This window comes from Dendrobium catenatum, unplaced genomic scaffold, assembly GCF_001605985.2.
Source record: "Dendrobium catenatum unplaced genomic scaffold, ASM160598v2 fragScaff_scaffold_1666, whole genome shotgun sequence".
NCBI classification, from domain to species: Eukaryota; Viridiplantae; Streptophyta; class Magnoliopsida; order Asparagales; family Orchidaceae; genus Dendrobium; species Dendrobium catenatum.
This window is the reverse complement of record NW_021320128.1, coordinates 661,720-680,226: the sequence shown is the minus strand read 5'-3', so window position 1 is coordinate 680,226 and position 18,507 is coordinate 661,720. Positions and strand designations below refer to the sequence as shown.

At 35.4% G+C, this 18,507-nt stretch overlaps 1 protein-coding gene across 6 annotated transcripts in view; it reads left to right on the top strand.

Moving 5' to 3' along the window:
- The window catches only part of LOC110096178 (probable polyribonucleotide nucleotidyltransferase 1, chloroplastic), a 69,282-nt gene that overhangs the window by 45,463 nt on the left and 5,312 nt on the right, over positions 1-18,507 (top strand). For 5 of the 6 annotated variants that reach the window (XR_003703257.1, XR_003703256.1, XR_003703258.1 and 2 more), the window contains 10 exons: positions 1,468-1,646; positions 1,801-1,984; positions 2,115-2,162; positions 2,321-2,393; positions 9,653-9,726; positions 9,831-9,938; positions 10,038-10,132; positions 13,284-13,347; positions 14,867-14,920; positions 15,013-15,054. Coding sequence is in view for 2 of the 6 variants with exons in the window: in XM_028701284.1 (XP_028557117.1) it covers positions 1,468-1,646; positions 1,801-1,984; positions 2,115-2,162; positions 2,321-2,393; positions 9,653-9,726; positions 9,831-9,938; positions 10,038-10,132; positions 13,284-13,347; positions 14,867-14,920; positions 15,013-15,054 (921 nt within the window). In the remaining 4 variants the exon portion in view is untranslated. Of the gene's footprint in view, positions 1-1,467; positions 1,647-1,800; positions 1,985-2,114; positions 2,163-2,320; positions 2,394-9,652; positions 9,727-9,830; positions 9,939-10,037; positions 10,133-13,283; positions 13,348-14,866; positions 14,925-15,012; positions 15,055-18,507 lie in introns of all 6 variants that reach the window. The other variant, XM_028701285.1, reaches the window with a different exon arrangement.

The following is an 18,507-nucleotide window of genomic DNA, read 5'->3' as shown; positions in this document are numbered from 1 at the left end:
TATTTAATGTTAAATTTGCTTTTAAGTGATGATTTGTTTTGTCAACAGGAGAATTTAAGCTTTTATATTAGTTTGATCTTTAAACGCAATATCTTCATCACCATATGCTTCAAATCACGTTAATATTGTTGAAACTCCATCGCCAGCACCCCATGTTATCATTATTATTTTAAAGTGAGGTTGATGATGATTCAAGCTCTAATTAGTCTCAAAATTCGTTCATAAGATTCTCAGGTTTAGTGCATAAAAGGTTTTAGATGGTGTTTTCTAGAAGTGGCATAAAAAAAAAAAAAAAAAAACTCTTCACTCTTCCAACTTTACTAGATTTCAAGTCAGATGCAATAATTCAATTGATGTCTTTGGTGTCCTTGACTTAGCAGAAGCTAATTTGATTTGATTGAGGGCTTGGTTCTTATCATTTAGATGGATGCTATTTTCTACTTTTCATATTATGGTATTCCAATGTATTTTCTTAATTACTTTTCTGATGGCAGTTTTTGTTAGTGTAAATTTTTAAAATTATATAGTTATAATTTATTTTCGTAATATTATAATTTATTAAAGGAGAGTATTTTATATTAATATATTGTTATAATATAACATGATTTATATTCTATAAATGATTTTATTTATGAATCTATATTGCATGCATATGTGTATATAAAATTGCTTTATTATATTTATTAGACACTTCACATCCCACAGCCAAACAATTGAATTAAGGGAAGTGATTTCCTAGCTGGACAACCAAACAACAATTAAAGAGTGGCTTTCTCAACTTTTAACTTTCTATAGTAAGAAGAGCCACTTCCTCTGACTTACGAACAACCAAACTGGCCCAAGTGTCTAATGTAATCTGGTTTGAGATTGCAAAGGGTGGCTGCCTGCACATTGCTGGAACAGAAGCACATAAATTACATGCTGAAATGATTGTATCAGGTCTAAAAAATCTTTTAGATGTTCTTGGTATCCCTAATTACTAACTGTTCAACCCAACCCCCACCTCCTCTTTGCAATCTATGTACCAATCCTATTTGCTTTGGTCAAGTGTATTTCTGCCCCCTTTTTTATTCTTTATTTCCGGTCTGATCTTGGTCATTGCAAGTTATGTTAATGTTCGAAGACATCTATCCTACACTTATAACATGGGAAATTAGCGTCACTCAATAGTATAATTTCTCTGAATGCACATATTTGCTTCTGACTATATGATATGATTTGTATGATGATCCTCCTAATTCACTGCCAAACAAAGCTTTGTTTTAGCTCAGTATGAAGAATGCTAAATTTATAATGTTAATATGAATTGTATGAAGTATCTATTACTGTTTCTTGTTCTTAGGGAAAATTGTGCATTCACTAACGGTTACTTTTAACCTGAAAATTGAACTTAGTTTATTGATAGATTTTCTCTCTGAATTTAATATTTTGTTGATTTTGATGGTGTTTCTATGGTCCATTTGGCAGTACTTATTTCCCCCCTCTTGTGTTGGTGAAGTTGGGCGAATTGGTGCACCTAACAGGAGGGAGATTGGTCATGGAATGCTTGCTGAGAGAGCATTGGAACCTATCTTACCTTCTGAAGAGGATTTTCCTTACACTGTTCGTGTTGAAAGTACCATTACTGAAAGTAATGGATCCTCCAGGTAACTTTTGTTTTCATTCTAGTAGTTATATGTTCTGGTGATTTATTGTTTAAATAATGAGTTGTGCTTGGTTTCCTCTCGGTCTCTCTGGCATGTTCCTTCTACTGTGACTTTTTTTTCCTAAAGAATAAGGCCATTTCAATGTATTCACCAGCATGGCTTCAGTTTGTGGAGGTTGTCTAGCACTTTTAGATGCTGGAGTTCCTGTTAAATGCTCTGTTGCTGGAATAGCAATGGGTTTAGTCTTGGACACTGAAGAATTTGGTGGAGATGGAACACCATTGATACTTTCTGATATTAGTGGATCTGAAGATGCATCCGGTGACATGGATCTCAAGGTTAGATTATACTTGTACTTTTTTATCATCATTATTATGTTTATTAATATATGATTAAAGTAAATAAATTTGAGATTTGTTAAATTATCTTAACATGTTATCTAATATATTTAGTAATGTAATTATTCAGGTTGCTGGTAATGAGAATGGAATTACTGCTTTCCAGATGGACATAAAGGTTATAGTTTCACTTTTGGTACCAATTGTAGTCAAAATTTTACAATGGAAATGCACTTCATGAAAGATGATGCTTCCTTTCATGGCTAGTAGGAAATCTGCCTATTTTGAGATGTTTATTATATTATTGATGTTTATCTTCCATTTGGATTTTTGCAGACTGCAGGAATCACTTTACCAGTGATGGAAAAAGCACTTGTGCAAGCAAAAGATGGGCGAAGTCATGTCCTTTGTATGTTTACGAACTTTCAAATAGTGCTACACTTTATTCCAGTATTGATGGAAAACCACTACTTTTCTGTATTTTTCGTGGGGTCAGTTGACTTAATTGTGCATTCCTTTTTCTGGTTTTTTTTTTGTATCTAATGAATTTGTTGTGGCTGAAATTTAATAATTACGGGCTGAAAAAAACAACTAACTTGTTATGCTTCTGACTTGAACATTTCTTCAACCACTAAACCTTTTTTGTTCAATATTTTAGAAACTTCAAACGCTAGCAATTTATGATGTTTGTATTGCTATCACGTGTTTTACTGTTATTATTTTTTGCTAGAGAAGTTTAATGGTATACTACTAAAAATTTTCTTTATTGTTATTAAACATCCAAAACGTAAATTTTATTTTTATCTGTTTCAAAACTTAAATAGTAATGGTATGCCACACAAACTTCTTTTACATTTCTCACACCATGGTTAGCATCCATTTTAGTAGGATCCATTAACTTTTAACTCAGAAAGACAAAAAAAAAAAAAGATTAATATAATAAGACTCTCCTGACGTCCATGTTTTTAGTGAACAACTGCTTGTGGCATGAAGTACTAACGAGGGGGGTATGGGTTAATGTTCACAATGTTGGTGTTATGCTACAACATGATCTAGGATGTCTTAGTGTCTAGAGCTTTTAATGAAGATATACCATACGTTATGAAACAAGCACACAAAAGTTTATTGGTCATAAATACTTAATTTTAACACATATTCATTACTTTTGATGAGAACTAAAAATATAGAGTCAATTTAGATAATTATTCAATAATCGTTCAATATAAAACTTAGTCCAATAAAACACAAAAAACTTCAATCATGCAGTAGTTTGAGTTAAAATAAAGTTCATAATGATGTCAGAAATTGTTTATCAACAGTAACCCAAGAGCCACAATAAGCTTTGACCATGCTCAGTTGCTAGCCAAGAAATTACAATGCCCCTAGTATTCAGATCAAAGATCAGGGGAAGGAATAGAATCTCAAGCTAGACCAAAAATCAACGTAGGAGGGGTGATCTTCAAGCCTAGTCGTACCCAAAAGAAATGAAATGGTGTCGTCAATTCAATCAGTTTAAAAGATTTGTGGTTTTGTAATGGATTGCCTGAACAAGAATGCGGTTAGTATCTTTTCTATGAGATTCTACATCTTATAGCAGAGGAGGTGTTTGTAGAGGCGGAGATATGGAGTTCATGCATTTGTTTTCTGTGCTTATGCTACCCTTTGGTGATTTTGATGTCAGATATTGATGATGAGGAGACTATGAGTTGTGGCTTAGGTGGTAACAGGCTTTGTAATGGCCTAATTTTTGGGGAAGATTGAGTTTGAGACATGATTGGGGTTGCAGAAGTTTTCATGATCCTTAGATTTGTTTTCATTGCTGGTGGGCATAATGGTAGATGGTGCCAAGAAAAGCATAGGAAGCCACTAGGAGGATTGTTGAGATGGATAAGTCACAAAGAAGATCAACTCACACTGCCTTGGTAATAACCGGTTCAGCCGGTTCTGTTGAACCAGCTGAATGCCTAATACAGTGGGCGAATAACAGGCGGAATCGAGAAGAGCCGCTACCCAGGCGAAGCCACCCGCATGGGTCGTGATGCAGATGAGTCGGTTTGCTTTTCTGAGTGAATGATTGCGTACGTGGGAGAAAACTAATGACTCCTCGTGCGTAATATCTATATTTCACTCCTTCCTATGGAAGAAAACACAAGAAAAACCTTCAGTCTAGAGGAAACAACAGAGAGGAAGAAGAAAGTGGAGGAGGAAGGTAAGTTTATATATTTTAATTATAGTATATGGCAATCTCCTCTATGAATGAAACCTGAAGGAGAGTATGTATTTAGTCTAAATGCAAAGGAAGAAATTTTGAGGAAGAAAGAGGAAAAAATGATGTCGGGAAGATTTCTTTTGTAAGTGATTTGAAATTTCCTATTCTTTTCTTTTTCAAATTAAGGAAAATAATTTCATAGAAATTATTTTGATGGAAAAATAACAGTATCTGATTTTAGTGCGAGAAAGTTCATGTATGAGAAATTTAGGGGGATGAATGCTTCATTTCAAAGAGAAGAAATTGAAGATTTCAATAATTGAGGTAAAAAATATTAGTTTGAATTTGACAATTTTACTGTTACTTTGAGATATAATTGTAACAGTAGAGGATTTGATTAATCTAAGGTACAAACTTGAAGTGTCGAAGTCAATAAAGGATCTCCAAAAAGAGATCTTGAGGTAAGTCTTCATTAAAAAAAAAAATGTATGTGACATTAATAAAAGTTATAGATCATAATAATTTATGTTATTGTGTGTGTCTTTAGGTTGCACTGTGGAATGTTATTTCCACAAATCGAGGATTTAAAAGAATCAAAGTGGGTAATTATAAATTAAGTAGTTTATTCCATTTAATTTCTTTCATGTTACAATTTTCTTTAAATATTGCAATCATTATGTCTTACATGAATTGCATTAATGGAGAGAAAAAGATGGAATGATGAATTATTATTTTATAGAATCATTGTTCTATGAATGAAACATTTAAATGCTAAATGTATAATCAACTTGAGATTGGCTGAATTATTAAAGTTTATGATGTATATATATATATATATACATATACATATAATGAATAAATAGATTACTACAAAATGTAATATAAATGAAATACTAAATTACAATTTAACTGAAATGGAAGAATTAAAATATGGAAAAGGTTTATGCATGCAAATTACGGGAGTTCAACCGATATGGTATTGATTGGGGAAGCATTGTACCCGTGCACGTTACAATGGAAATGAAAATGATTGTAACTTTATAGGTTCATTTAGACAGTGCTCCTGTATTAATGGAAATGAAAATGAAATAAATGTGTAATGGAAATGGACAAATGAAATGTATTGAGAAGTAAATTATGTACAAGAAAGACAAAGAAACTTATATGTTTTATTTTGCATTAAGCATAAATTCACGAGGATTCATATACAACAACATTCTGAAGCCAGTAATATATGGTTTATGTAAATTTAAGTATGTGGAAGATTTTATTAGTAGTTTGATGAAAATTTTTTTTAGTGTCTCTTCAGTGTTTGTGGATTGTTAGAAATTACTGTTATATGTAATTGTAGTAATTGTATTAACTGTCCGACTGTTAGTTCCCCGCCTCAATAGTTCTAGTATTCAGGACGGGTCGTGATAAAAGTGGTATCAGAGCCCAATTAGGATATGAATCATATTGGAAGAGCCATTAGCTTGATTATTGAAGTTAAGAAAATTGATTTAAGATTAAATTTTAAATTTGTGAAAATATCTTATTTTATTTCAGGACTCCGAATGATTTTGAAGAAGATGTGAAAATGACAGTGTCTAATGTTGTTGTTAACCCTGATGCACTGACACAGATGTGATAGATATGACTCAGTTGATTCAGGACTCAATGAATCAACCATCAGGAAGTAGTATGACCATGGATAAGTACTTAAAGCTATTTCAGGATATGAGACCACCCTTATTTAAGGGAGTAGAGAGACCAATTGAGGCAAAGAACTGGTTGCTAAGGATTGAGAAAATTTTAGAGGGAATGTTCTTTCCATATGAAAGAAAAGTCTTATTGGCGACCTTTATACTTGATGGTGAAGCTGAAATGTGGTGGAGAGGTCAACATCAAGATAAATTTGGAGTACCTAGCATACAAATCAAGTGGGATGACTTTACTTTGGTGTTCAAAGACTAGTTTGTGCATCTTTCTGCGAGGTGGCAGATGCAAGATAAGTTTTAAAGATTAGTATAAGGAGATAGATCAGTGATGCAGTATGGTGTTGAATTTACTACATTGTCCAAATATGCTCCTCAGTTAATACATATTGTGGAGAAAGTGTCACCAATTCTTATCTGGATTGAAATATGCAATCAAGCAGCTCCTTGTTCTTCTGGGGATTGAAGATTATACTGTATTAGTAGAGAGAGCTAGATGGGTAGAAATGGACATGCAAAATACCCAATGAAGACGCGAGTTTCAGAAGAGGAAGAGTGGTGATGGTACGAGAGCTCAGGATTCACACAACAAATTCATTTCACAATTTTAGAAGTTTAATTGGAAGAAGGCAAAGCCTAGTAGCAGTGGCAGTCAGATGAGCTTGAACAATTGCAGCAAGTGTGCAAGGTAACACAAGAAAGAATATCTATTTGGTACAAACACTTGTTTCTGGTGTCATCATCCAGGCCATCCACTAGATTTCTTCACACATCAACTTTCTTCCTACTAAAATCAGATATCGTTAGTTTTCCATCAAAATAGTTTCTATGTAATTATTTTTCTTAATTTGAAAAAGAAAAAGAATAGGAAATTTGAAATCACTTACAAAACAAATCTTCCTAACATCATTTCTTCCTCAAAATTTCTTCCTTTGCATTCAGACTAAATATAGACTCTCCTTTAGGTTTCATTCATAGAGGATATTGCCAAATAATATACTTAAAATATATAAACTTAACTTCCTTCTCCACTTTCTTCTCCCTCTTTATTGTTTCCTCTAGACTGAAATATTCTCTTGGGTTTTCTTCTATAGGAACGAGTGAAATTTAGATATTACTCATGAGAAATTATTAGTTTTCTCCCACGTCCACGATCCTTCGGTTAGAACTGTAAACCGACTTGTTTGGATTGTGCATGCACATGGGCGGCTTAGTCTGGGTCAAGGCTTTGCTCGGTTCCTCCTGTTATTCACCCACTGTATTAATCATTCAGCATGCTCAACTGAACCAGTTATTACAATCTCCCCTTCTTATAAAAGTTTCGTCGTCAAAATTTAAAGTCATGAATAAATAAACATACCTTAATTGAATAAGATATGGATACTGTGTTTTAATGTCTAATTCTTTCACCCAGTCGACTTCTCTTTATGTTCTATGCTTCCTTAAAATCTTCACAAAAGGTATTTCCCGATTTCTCAGTTGTTTTAAATCATATTCTTATATCCTTTTTGGTTTCTCAATATACTTCAAATTAGGCTACAATTCATCTGTTTTTTTATTGGATTCTCTTTGGTTCATCTTATTATACTTCTGAAGTAGTGATATGTGAAAAACATTACGAACTTCTTGCATATGCACTGTCAGATTCAATATGTAGGCTATACTTTCAGTCCTCTATGATTTCAAAAGGACTTGTGGTTTATGGGCCCACCACGCTTCCACTGTGCAGGCAGGACAGTTGGAAGCAGGTAATCCATGGAAGACGATGCACAAATACAATCAGGTAATCGATGGTTTATGTGATTATTAAGTATTGATGCATTTATATTTTGGCTTATTTTCGTTTTGATGTAATTTGAATATTATAGTTGTGTTTTATGTTTTTTTTTAATGCTATCCAATGATGGAGATCATCCAATGATCATGGTAAGATGTGCTTAGGCATTGCAAGCCTTGGGTATGCTAGCTTCTTGGGTCCTTTTGTTCTTTGGGCTGCTTGCTGCCTCTCGGGTTGGGCTTTGGCTGCATTGGGTTTGAGCTGAAAACTTGGGTTCTACTTGGTGCTAGCTCATTAATACTTGAGCTGATGTTTAGCTCATTATTTAGAGGAATAATTGCACTTCTTAGCTCATAAATTTGAAAAGGTATTCTTCTTTTTTTAGCTCATTATATGGAGTTGGAGCTTGCCTCTTCCCTTTCTTGTGTCCCCTCGATTTTTCCCTTGTGCTATTCCCGTGACTGGTTCTCCTCCCATTTGCTGGGTGTTGGTTCCAGTCCCTTGTGTTGACTTTTCGGTTTCTTCCCTGGCTGTTTTCCCGTGGCTGCCTCTTCCCGGTTCCTGTGTTGTCTTTTCGGTTTCTTCCATGGATGTTTTCTCGTGGCTGCCTCTACCCAATTCTTGTGTTGTCTTTTTGGGAGTTGTTTTGTGTTGCCTACTGGTCTTCCTCTTCCCCTTACCTGATTGGTTCGGTTGGAGCTGGCAGTTGGCTGTTTGGCTCCCCTTTTTCTTCTATAAATATGAGCTATTTTTGTCATGAAGAGGTTGTTGATTAACTTGAGATAAGTTGCTAAAAACCCGAGGGTTTCTTCTCTTGGAAAAGCTTGAGAGCTTGTTCCAAATATCCATTACTCCTCTCTATTTCGTCTTGGCTTCTAATCTCTTCTTCTCAACGCAAGTTCCACTCAACTTGTATCCTTCTTCTTGAGCTATTGGGAAGTGTTTGTTGGCTGATTTGTAGACATTTGCCGGAGGAGTTTGGTTGGACGTTGGACATTATTGCTGTGGTGGACCCTTGGTTTGCAAGCCCTAAGCACTTTATCATATATTTCCTACTTTTCGTTGCATGTGAGGAAACCGCTTGCCGGTTGTTCTGAGGATAGTGTTTTTATTTTATAATTTTGTTTCGTTTGTTTTGGTGTTTGTTTGGATGTTTGCAATCTAGATTGAATTGAGTTTGGTTTCTATTGTCCAAGTGTTCTTTTATTCGACTTTTTTTTCTAGTTTTGCCTGCATAAAGTATGTGGAAAATTTTATATGCAGTTTGATGGAAATTTTTTTACTAGTTTGTGGATTGTTAGAAATTACTGTTATATGTAATTGTAGTAATTGTATTATAGTTTGATGGAAATTTGTTTATTAGTGGCTCTTCGGTGTTTGTGGATTGTTAGAAATTAATGTTATATGTATTTGTAGTAATTGTATTAACCGTCCGGCTGTCAGTTTCCACTTCGTTAGTTCGAGTATCCAGGCCGGGTTGTGATAGCGTTTATGGCTTTGGGTGAGTACTACCGTAATCTTGGTGGAGATAAATAGTTGTGGTTGGATCATAGCCATTTATGGTTTTTTTTTTTTAATGGCTTAAATTATCCCAAACATAACCCCCATTAAATTTAAATTAATTTCAAAGCTGTTATAATTAATTTAGCTTGTTGGTTATATTAATTGGCTTAAGTTTAATTAAGAAAGCTAATTAAACTGATTTTTTTTTTATTTTTACCGTAATTAGGTTTATTAAGTTCTGGTAAAACCAATTTAAGCTTGAATTTTACAGTTAGGGGCCTATACTGTAGATAAGTCCCTAACCATTTGGGAAATTTCATTTGTACCTTGATTTATAGAATTGAGGTTTAATTTGCATAATTAGTCTTACTGATGATCAGTCAAATTCGATTAGTTTTGAGGCAAACACTTGATGGACTTTTATAAATCATTAAGTGGTTATGTAATTTTTTTCATTCTTATATTTGGTTGTATAATCACAGATGAAATGTTGAAGTGCTCACCTCCTCCATCCAAAAAGCTTTCCAAGTATGCCCCACTGATTCATGTTATGAAGGTTTGCTAATCTACATGGAATATGTTTGTGTTGAAATTTAGAAGAGGTAGCATGTTAACTTTGGTTTCTTCACATCCTTCTCCAAGTTTGCTATTATTTTGTAGGTCAAACCGGAGAAAATTCATCTTATTATTGGTTCTGGTGGGAAAAAGGTGAAAAGCATCATTGAGGAAACTGGAGTAGAAGGGATAGAGACTCAAGATGATGGAATTGTAATAATCATATGAAATATATTCATATTATTGAGTGTCTCCTACCTCAAGGCATAGAGATATTGCATTTTGCTTCATGCATTTCTTTAAATTTTGCAGGTAAAAATTACTGCAAGGGATTTGTCCAGCTTAGAGAAGTCTAAAGCTATAATAGCTAATTTGACAATGGTTCCAACTGTTGGTGACATTTTCAGGTCTGAGGTTTTTAATTTAATGTTAAATCAATCTGTTGAACTCAGTTTTTCAGTTAACTGTTTATTACTAAAGTCAGTATATTTATGCAATTTAACGTAGCATGATTAAGCAACTGTAGAATTTCTTGAAGGGTTAGCCATGTTATATGAACACGACTTGCCAAAGCCATGTCTTTTCCCATTACAAGTAATGGTTACTAAAGTGAAGAAAGAGAAATGGTCATAACCTTGAAATGCCTTCCTGCGGTCATGCTGTGAGAACTTCCATCATTCATTTGCTAGAATTCCAAGTAAAACTGTTGTAGATATGGAGCATAAAAGAATATCTTCTAGGAGTTTCCCTGGCCTCTTTATCTTTAGAATTCACAAATTTTATTGTAATTTGTATTCTTTCATCACTCAAATTTTATGTAAATTAATGATTTTTTGTTATGCCTTTGACATTAGAGATTTTGGCAGCAAAGAAGGCTCAAACAAGTTGATTTTAGTCAAATGAGAATTAAGTTTCGTAGAAGGTAAAAATTGAGGAGATTGGAAATGTGACTGGTGCATTTAAAGCTAGTTTGGGTGCAACCTTTACGAAGGATAAGTTACAAAAAATAGATTGGCTTGGTCTTGTGCATTTCTCAGTTACATTCGAAGTTTGTACTCCAACTCCTCGTTGTTGGTCTCCTCCTCACAAATCATAAGGACCTGGAGTGTGCGGTCCTTGCACCAATGGCTTGGTGCATACTTCTCATTACATCAGAAGCACAAACCCTTCGCTCTCTTGTCCTGCACCTCTTCCTTTGTGAGGTGCTTGAAGTTGGCCCCAGGGCGAGGTCCCCCATTCTTCTCCATCGGTGCCTCTCGCTGAAATGGCATTGTTTGGGTCCTCGCTGCCAGGGAAGTCAAGGCACTTCTAGAGGAGCCTCCCGTGACTCATCTTCTATCTGTCCTTTCCATCAATCTTCGATCCTCCGCTATTTGTAGCTCCATCGCCTCCCTCAACCCTTTTAGCCTCAATAATTGGGGTTCTGCTCGTAATGTCGGGCTTTAGCCCCTTCATAAAATTTTCCTCCAACGTCGCCTCCGAAATACCCCTTAATCGCCCTGATAGCAACTCAAATCTCTCCTTATACTCCATGACGACCCTTCCTGAGTTAAGGCAAAGAATTGCTCGTGTAAGTCTCCTTCCTGATTGGCTCGAAAACGTTCCATCAAGCAATCCTTAAACACCTCCCAAGACTGGATCGAATATCTAGCCTCCCTCCATTGGAATTAAGCTAGGGCTTTCCCCTCCAAACATAGCCCTGCAATCGTAATTTTCTCCTCCTCTATCAACCTATTCACCGTGAAATACCTCTCCACCATATACACCCACCCATGGGCATCCTCATCTTCAAATATTGGCATCTTCATCTTCCTCACCCTAGCATCTCTACTCCAACTTCCTCTCCTTCCAATGGTCCCCCGTGCATTGAGGATGGAAATTCCACCTCTCTCCATCCTCCTTGCATGACCCGATCCCCATGGCTTGGCTCAACCCCCTCCATCCCTAATCGCCCATTCCCCTTGCCCGAAATGCCTCCCATAGTGGTTGGCCACCCTATCACCTCCACCACCAAATTCCCTCCTTGTTGTTCTCCCAATTGTAAACCCCGATTCGCCTCTTATTAGAGCCAAGGAGGTGGCTCTTGATTAAAAAAAAAAAGAGGTGGCTCTCGATGAAAGAAACTCTCATCGAATTCCTTACATCCGATCTCCTTTCCCTTAGATTCGACCAAGGGAATCCCAGTTAAGTCTTTGTTAGGGTTAGCAATCGGAGCCGCCAGCGGAGTTTTGGATTGCATCTCCATGAGCTTTTTGATCATCTCCTCCAACCCTCCAAATCGGCTTTCCATCCGATTCTCCATGGTTGAAAACCTTCCTTTGATGGTTGAGAATTTCTCCTCCATCTTGGATTTGATTTTCTCCATTTTGCCTTCCAACACATCCACCTTTATTGTCATCTCTCCAAAGCCTCTCTGTGATACCAATTTGAAGTGTCTTGGAAGTAAAAATAGCAAATAAATTAAAGAAAAATGTTCAAGAGGTAGATCGACTCTCCCACAAATCCTAACCTCCACTAGGAAACTCACACCCAACCCTAGAAAATAAACTCAGCTCATATATGATGATAACCCTAAATAAAACTCCTTTTTAAATAGCTCTCACACACAATAAACACAATTGGACCTTTCCTAAATAGCATAAACACAATTAAGAAACCTTCCTATACAACATAAACACAATTAGAAAACCTTGCTAAAAAGCTTCCTCTTGATTCCTCCTCCTTACATAATGAATAATAGCTCCTCTGGGCCCCACAAGAGGGACCTAAATCTCCCCATATCTTGCCCCTGATTTTGCCCAGCCAAAGGGCTGGTTCAGCCAAGGCTGGGCCGGGGAGTTGATGAGCTCAATGGAGTAGTCACCCTTCAATTGTAAATCAAACTAAACTTGCTAATTGTCTCCATATTTGGATGACACAGAGAAGTTTCCAATAATTGAGAGAGCAAGTGGCCTAACAAGTTCTGAAGTCTCCTCATCAGAAAAGAAAAAAGCAGGGTTATCTTGAAAAGAAGAAAGATGTTTATGTTGAAGAGTTGATGAAATCTATTGAAAGAAGAGTGGAGGGTTGTTGGAAGGGGTGCATTGATAGTCTGCAACATTCAGATCACAAATAGCATTTGCGAAGGAAAGCGATGCTTGTGGATTAGAAGACATAACCATTGGAGAGAACACAAGAGGTGTCTCAGGAGAGCCATTTACCACTTCGGAAGGGAGTGGCAACCAAGCTTCAAGAAAATTGCCGATAAGGAATGGTGCATATGTTCCTTAGCAACAAAGAGCCAACTACTTGTAGTATACCATATAGTTTGAGATATCAATTGTAACTAGAATTTATCTCGCTCCAATAAACCTTAGATTCAAGAAAATTTAGGTAGAAAATGCACCCAATACATTACTTGCTGAAGGCTAAATAACCATTTCAAGCTTTTATCCCACTACATGAGGTCGGCTACATGAATCTTTTTTCGCCATTGTGTTATGTTAAGAGTCAAATTCCCATTTAAATTTAATAAAGAAAATTCAAGTCTCATTTTCTGTCTGTTGTTTAATTACTCAGGGATTGTGAAATTAAATCAATTGCACCTTATGGAGTTTTTGTGGAGATTGCACCGGGGCGTGAGGTAGGACAGCATTGTATGTTTAACTATTTTTAGATGTTCAGTGCATCTGCTTACCATCGATGTTGTGTTTTAAATGTTATATTTTCTTATATCCTTATTCCCGTGCATTATTTATTATGGGCATTGATCAAATTGCTGTTACGTCTTTTTATTTTGTTCATCCTTCAATCTAATTCTGTATTTAGTAATTCAATTGAATGACTACTCTAATTTAATCTCTGTAAACGATTGGTTCCTTTTTAATATGTTTTATTTTAAAATATGGTTAGGTGATGGATCTATACAAAATAATCAATCAATTATGGTTTAGAGATAGATGTAGTGTTAGGCTTGCCGCAGTGCTGAAGGTGTTGATTAAATAAGGTTGAGGGACATATAATCATTCATTTGAAATATCAATGTTATTTATTTTTATTTATATTATAAATTTTCTTTTTTACAATTTTATCTCATTATTTAATAATATTTAAATTTATAAATTATGCTATATTAATTGTTGCTTTTATTCTTATACATAACCGCTATTCAATACTTCAAATCTTTAATTTAATGTTTAAATATCCTTTCAAATATTCATAGCAGATAAATATCCTTTATTTTGTTCTTTAAAAAGTTTATTTAAATTATAAGCTTAGTATTTTTACTTAAATCCGATAATATGAAAACGGAAAGGTTTACATCTAATTTTTATTATAACTTATGTTAACTATTTCATATAAACTATATATACATAAAAGTATTTTCACTTGGTATTTATGTCTATTTTTCTTCCATTAAATTATATAAGTCTTATTTAATTCATTTCTACTTTTATGTATATAAATATTTACAATTTTTATTTTATATGTTAATCTAACAACAACAAAAACAACATTAAGCTTTTATCTCACTGTGTGGGGTTGGCTACATGAATCTTTTTTCTTCATTATGTCCTATTAAGAGTCAAATTCTTCACTATATTAAAAAAATTCTCAATTTCTTAATTTTAAATTTACTTATAACTTAACATTATATTTATACAAAAATTCAAGTATGAGGGTTAACTTACTAGCCCTCAAGATCAAAACTCATGCTTTTGAAGACAAGTTTCAAGAATGAGAACTCACTTCGCTTGAGCTTCAACCAAACAAACTTTGAACTCACTTTTGGTAGCAAAATCCATTCACTTCCATATGCTTTCAGGAATTAAGTAAATTAATCCAATCATTGGTTTTTAAAACACAGCCACTTGAGTTTGATTTCATAAATTGCAGTCTCCATGGAATGTATTTAAGTAGTTTACCCATGTTTAGCAAAATTGTGTTTAGATTTGAATTAGCCTTCCATTAACATTAGTGAGCATTGTGTACTTCAACAAAACTTACCAATTTATAACATTATTTTTAGTGATTTCAAGAAACAATTTAAATTCGAATTTATTCATTGCAATTATAGTAGTTAAATTTGTACATTTTTCTTGTCTTCGTTTTTACAACACTCCTGTTAACTTTCAATATATATTGATAAATCTCTTCAACAGGGACTTTGTCATATTAGTGAGCTTAGTTCAGAATGGTTGGCTAAGGCTGAGGATGTAGGTACCACTGTTTATATGTCTTGTTTAATACATTTTTGCTTAAATGTACTAGTCTCTTTCCCTAACTTTTACTTTATTCATGTTTACAGGCCTTTAAAGTTGGAGATCGCCTAGATTTAAAACTTATTGAGGTTTGTTACTGCTTTTGTTGTGTAATAATTTATGGTGCAGGGGATGGTTCAGATTCGAGTACATGAAACATTCACTGGATAATTTTTAAACATATGCTTGACTCAAAGGTCTAGGATTTAAAGTGTGCAACTCTAATTTAACAATATTAAACTGGTTGAATAGCATATAAATGTGCTGCATGATCAATCTCTAATACATCTACTTAGGCAATTTTGGAACACTTTTTGCCAAATTTCTTGAGTGAAGAATCATTAAGAAAGCATTCAAGTAATCAAAATAAATTTCGTATGGTGTATATGCAGATCCTAAGGTGGCATAATGTTTTCCCTTGGTGTTTCATTAGTTTCCAAAAGATTTCTGTTTTGTAACAAATAGGCACACTCGATGATGCTTTCCATTATTAAATCATTAAATGCCCGAAACTCCTATCTTTTAACTTTTTTTCTTTGGAGGCAGCAAAATTAGTCTCTCTGGCAACTTTGCCGGTTATTTGGGCCTCCATTTCTGTTGTAGACCTAGACATCATTAGGGTAGAAGAGAGATGGCAATTTTGTTAGTTTTTGCAATGGAACTTTAGTAACGAAGTAGAAAACTTTGAACCTACTTGAATTTATGAGGCATGGACATGACAAGATCGTGACAGGACATAAAATTCTCTTATATGGGACATGCTAAGTGCTATGGCCCTGTCAATAAGATATATCCAAAGCCTCTATCTGTTTGAACTTGTAGGGATGATTAATAAATGATTATTATGGGGCAAGTTTAAAATGAACTTAAATTGCAAATAAGGAATACATGGTTGTAATATTAAAATAATCAAATTATAGGTGCGGTTAACTATTCAAATGGAGTTCAAATGGAGTGAACTGATGAAAAATAAATGTTGCATATGGATGAAAGTGGAAGACAATAAGACAAATAATCCAGAAGCAATAAGTAGGCGTCAATGCACGAGGTAGATGTTAAAAGAGTGTATAGATAAAATGAGATAAAGACACAACATTACAAATATGATGATGTAAAAGATGACATGAAGTTTTTTTTAGAAGCAACAAAAGAGGGATTGTGAGATAAATAAGAAATGGTAACTTTTTTTCTTTACTATTTTATTTCCCTTCTCTTCATTTTGAATAGTATAAAAGATTGAATTAAGAAGTCAGAATTCTAGAAAAATTTGAGCTTAATGTTTCCACACTTCAGAGTGCATCTTTGTTGACCCGTAATGTCAAAACAAAAGGAAAAAAAAAATATAAACAACATACCTGCCCTCTGCCCTTCCCAAGTCGCACGTCGCGGACACGTTCGCGACGCCTCCTTGCACGTCGTTCTCACGACCTCACGTCGTTAAAAGGGTGTAAGAACGAAGCCTCCCATTCCTTCGCTCTCGCTCCGCTCTAGCTCCAGCTCTCTTCCTCTCTCTCTCTCTCTCTCTCTCTCTCTCTCTCTCTCTCTCTCTCTCTCTCTCGCGATCCCCCTCTCTCTCTCTTCTTCCTGTGAGATCGAAAGTAACGACACTTCGATCGGAAGCAACAACGGGAGGCGCAAGCTGTGAGGGTAACTTCCTCCCTTTCGTGTGGCTCTTCCCCCACCTTCGTTGCTGCTCAACGCCGCTCCTTTGACGACTTTCCCGTCCGACCGGAAGTAACGACATTTTGAGCAGAAGCAAGAACGGGAGCACACTCGTTGTGAAGTAACCTTCTCCCGATCATGCCCTCCTCCGACTTGGCTCCCCGATGACTTTCCCTCCCGTTCGGGTAGGAAGTCACGGCATTTTGTTCGGAAGGAAGAACGGAGCTCGCTGGTGGTGTAGGTAACTTTCTCCCTTGCTGCACGCTTCTCGGCCAAATCCCGTGAATCCGCCGAACAGAGGGATTTGAGATAAATTTTATATAATATAATTTTAATTATAATTATATTAATTAATTATAATTATTTTTTAATTAATTAGTTATATTTATAAATTTAATTATTATTTATTGAAATTAATTAATAAGTTATAATTAATTTTAAATTAATTATAACTTATCATTTTAATTAATTTTAATGAATTTTAATTAATTATTTTATAAATGACTACTTAAAAATAATAATAATTAGTTAATTAATTTTAATTAATTAATGCTAATTATAATAAAAAATAAGTATAAATAAAAAGAGGATGCTTTCCCTCTTCCCTTGCCTCGATTTACGTGCCCTCCAAACTGTTAGCCCATCGGCCGCCAAAGGTATTACTTTCTGAACTTAATCCCTCGCCTTACCTCAACGTGCATGTCGGGCTGACAGACCGCCCATACATGCTTTTCTCTAGCATGGTGGGAAGGGAACCCGGCGCGACACCTACGACGAGGTAGACGAGCAACCCCTCGGCTCCAAAATCTTGTTCTCGATGTTCGTGTCGAGCCGGCAAACCGCTCATACACGCTTTTCTCTAGCGTGGTGAGATGGGAACCCGGTGTGGCGTCTACGGCGAGACCGGGATATTCATAAGTACCCGCACAACTACTTTTCTCTTGTAACAGGTACCGAAGACCCATACAGCCTTTCTCTGGCATGGTGGGGGATAAAGATTTCACGGCCGCGGTGTCCTCGTAAGAGGGCAACTACCGTACACGCTTTTCTCTAGCGCGGCGGGAGGCTCAGTTTTTCCGTAGTTTTCCCCTGAGCGGGGAAGACGCTGGGAGGCTGCTGAAATTTCGGGTGAAAATATAACTGCATTCGGACCTGTTTGAACTCAAAAGAACAAAGAACCTGGACTCAAATGAGAATGAACAATGGAGTTGAGGACGTGAACTTTTTGAACAAAGAAGACTTGATTTGGACAATAAACTGAACATAAAATCGAGCCTAAATCAAACTTAAATGAACTCAAATTTAAATGAAATCGAACATAAGTTTGGACTTGTAACAAGTGATAATGAAATTGGACTCAACTTGAGTTGAATTTGAACATGATTCGATCATTTGAACTCAAACAAGAATTTGAGTTGGACCACAAGGGACTTATGAACTTGAACTGGATTGAATATTACAAAGGACCTGTGAACTTGTGCACTTGAACTCGAACTTGAGCTTGGACTCATGTTCAAACAAATGAAAAGAAACTACACTTGAATCTGAACTCAAATTGGAATAAGAGCTTGAACTTGAGATTTGAACAATCCACAAGGAACATGAAATAATTGTGACACTTCATGTGCAAGTGGAGGGATTTGGCATGCAAACAAAAATTAAATGAAAGCGCAGTCAAATAGCAAACTATCGTCATCCAAGTATTGATCGACATTCATGGTTACTCAATCGAGATCAAATGGAGGATGTATGTTCGATAAGAATCATCGTCGGGGCAAGAAGTGATAAAATTAAAGTGACTCAAGCTCTCCAATCAAGTTGACATCCATGCGATGATTGAACGAGAAATGTTATAATGTGCCTACAGGCAATGATGTAAG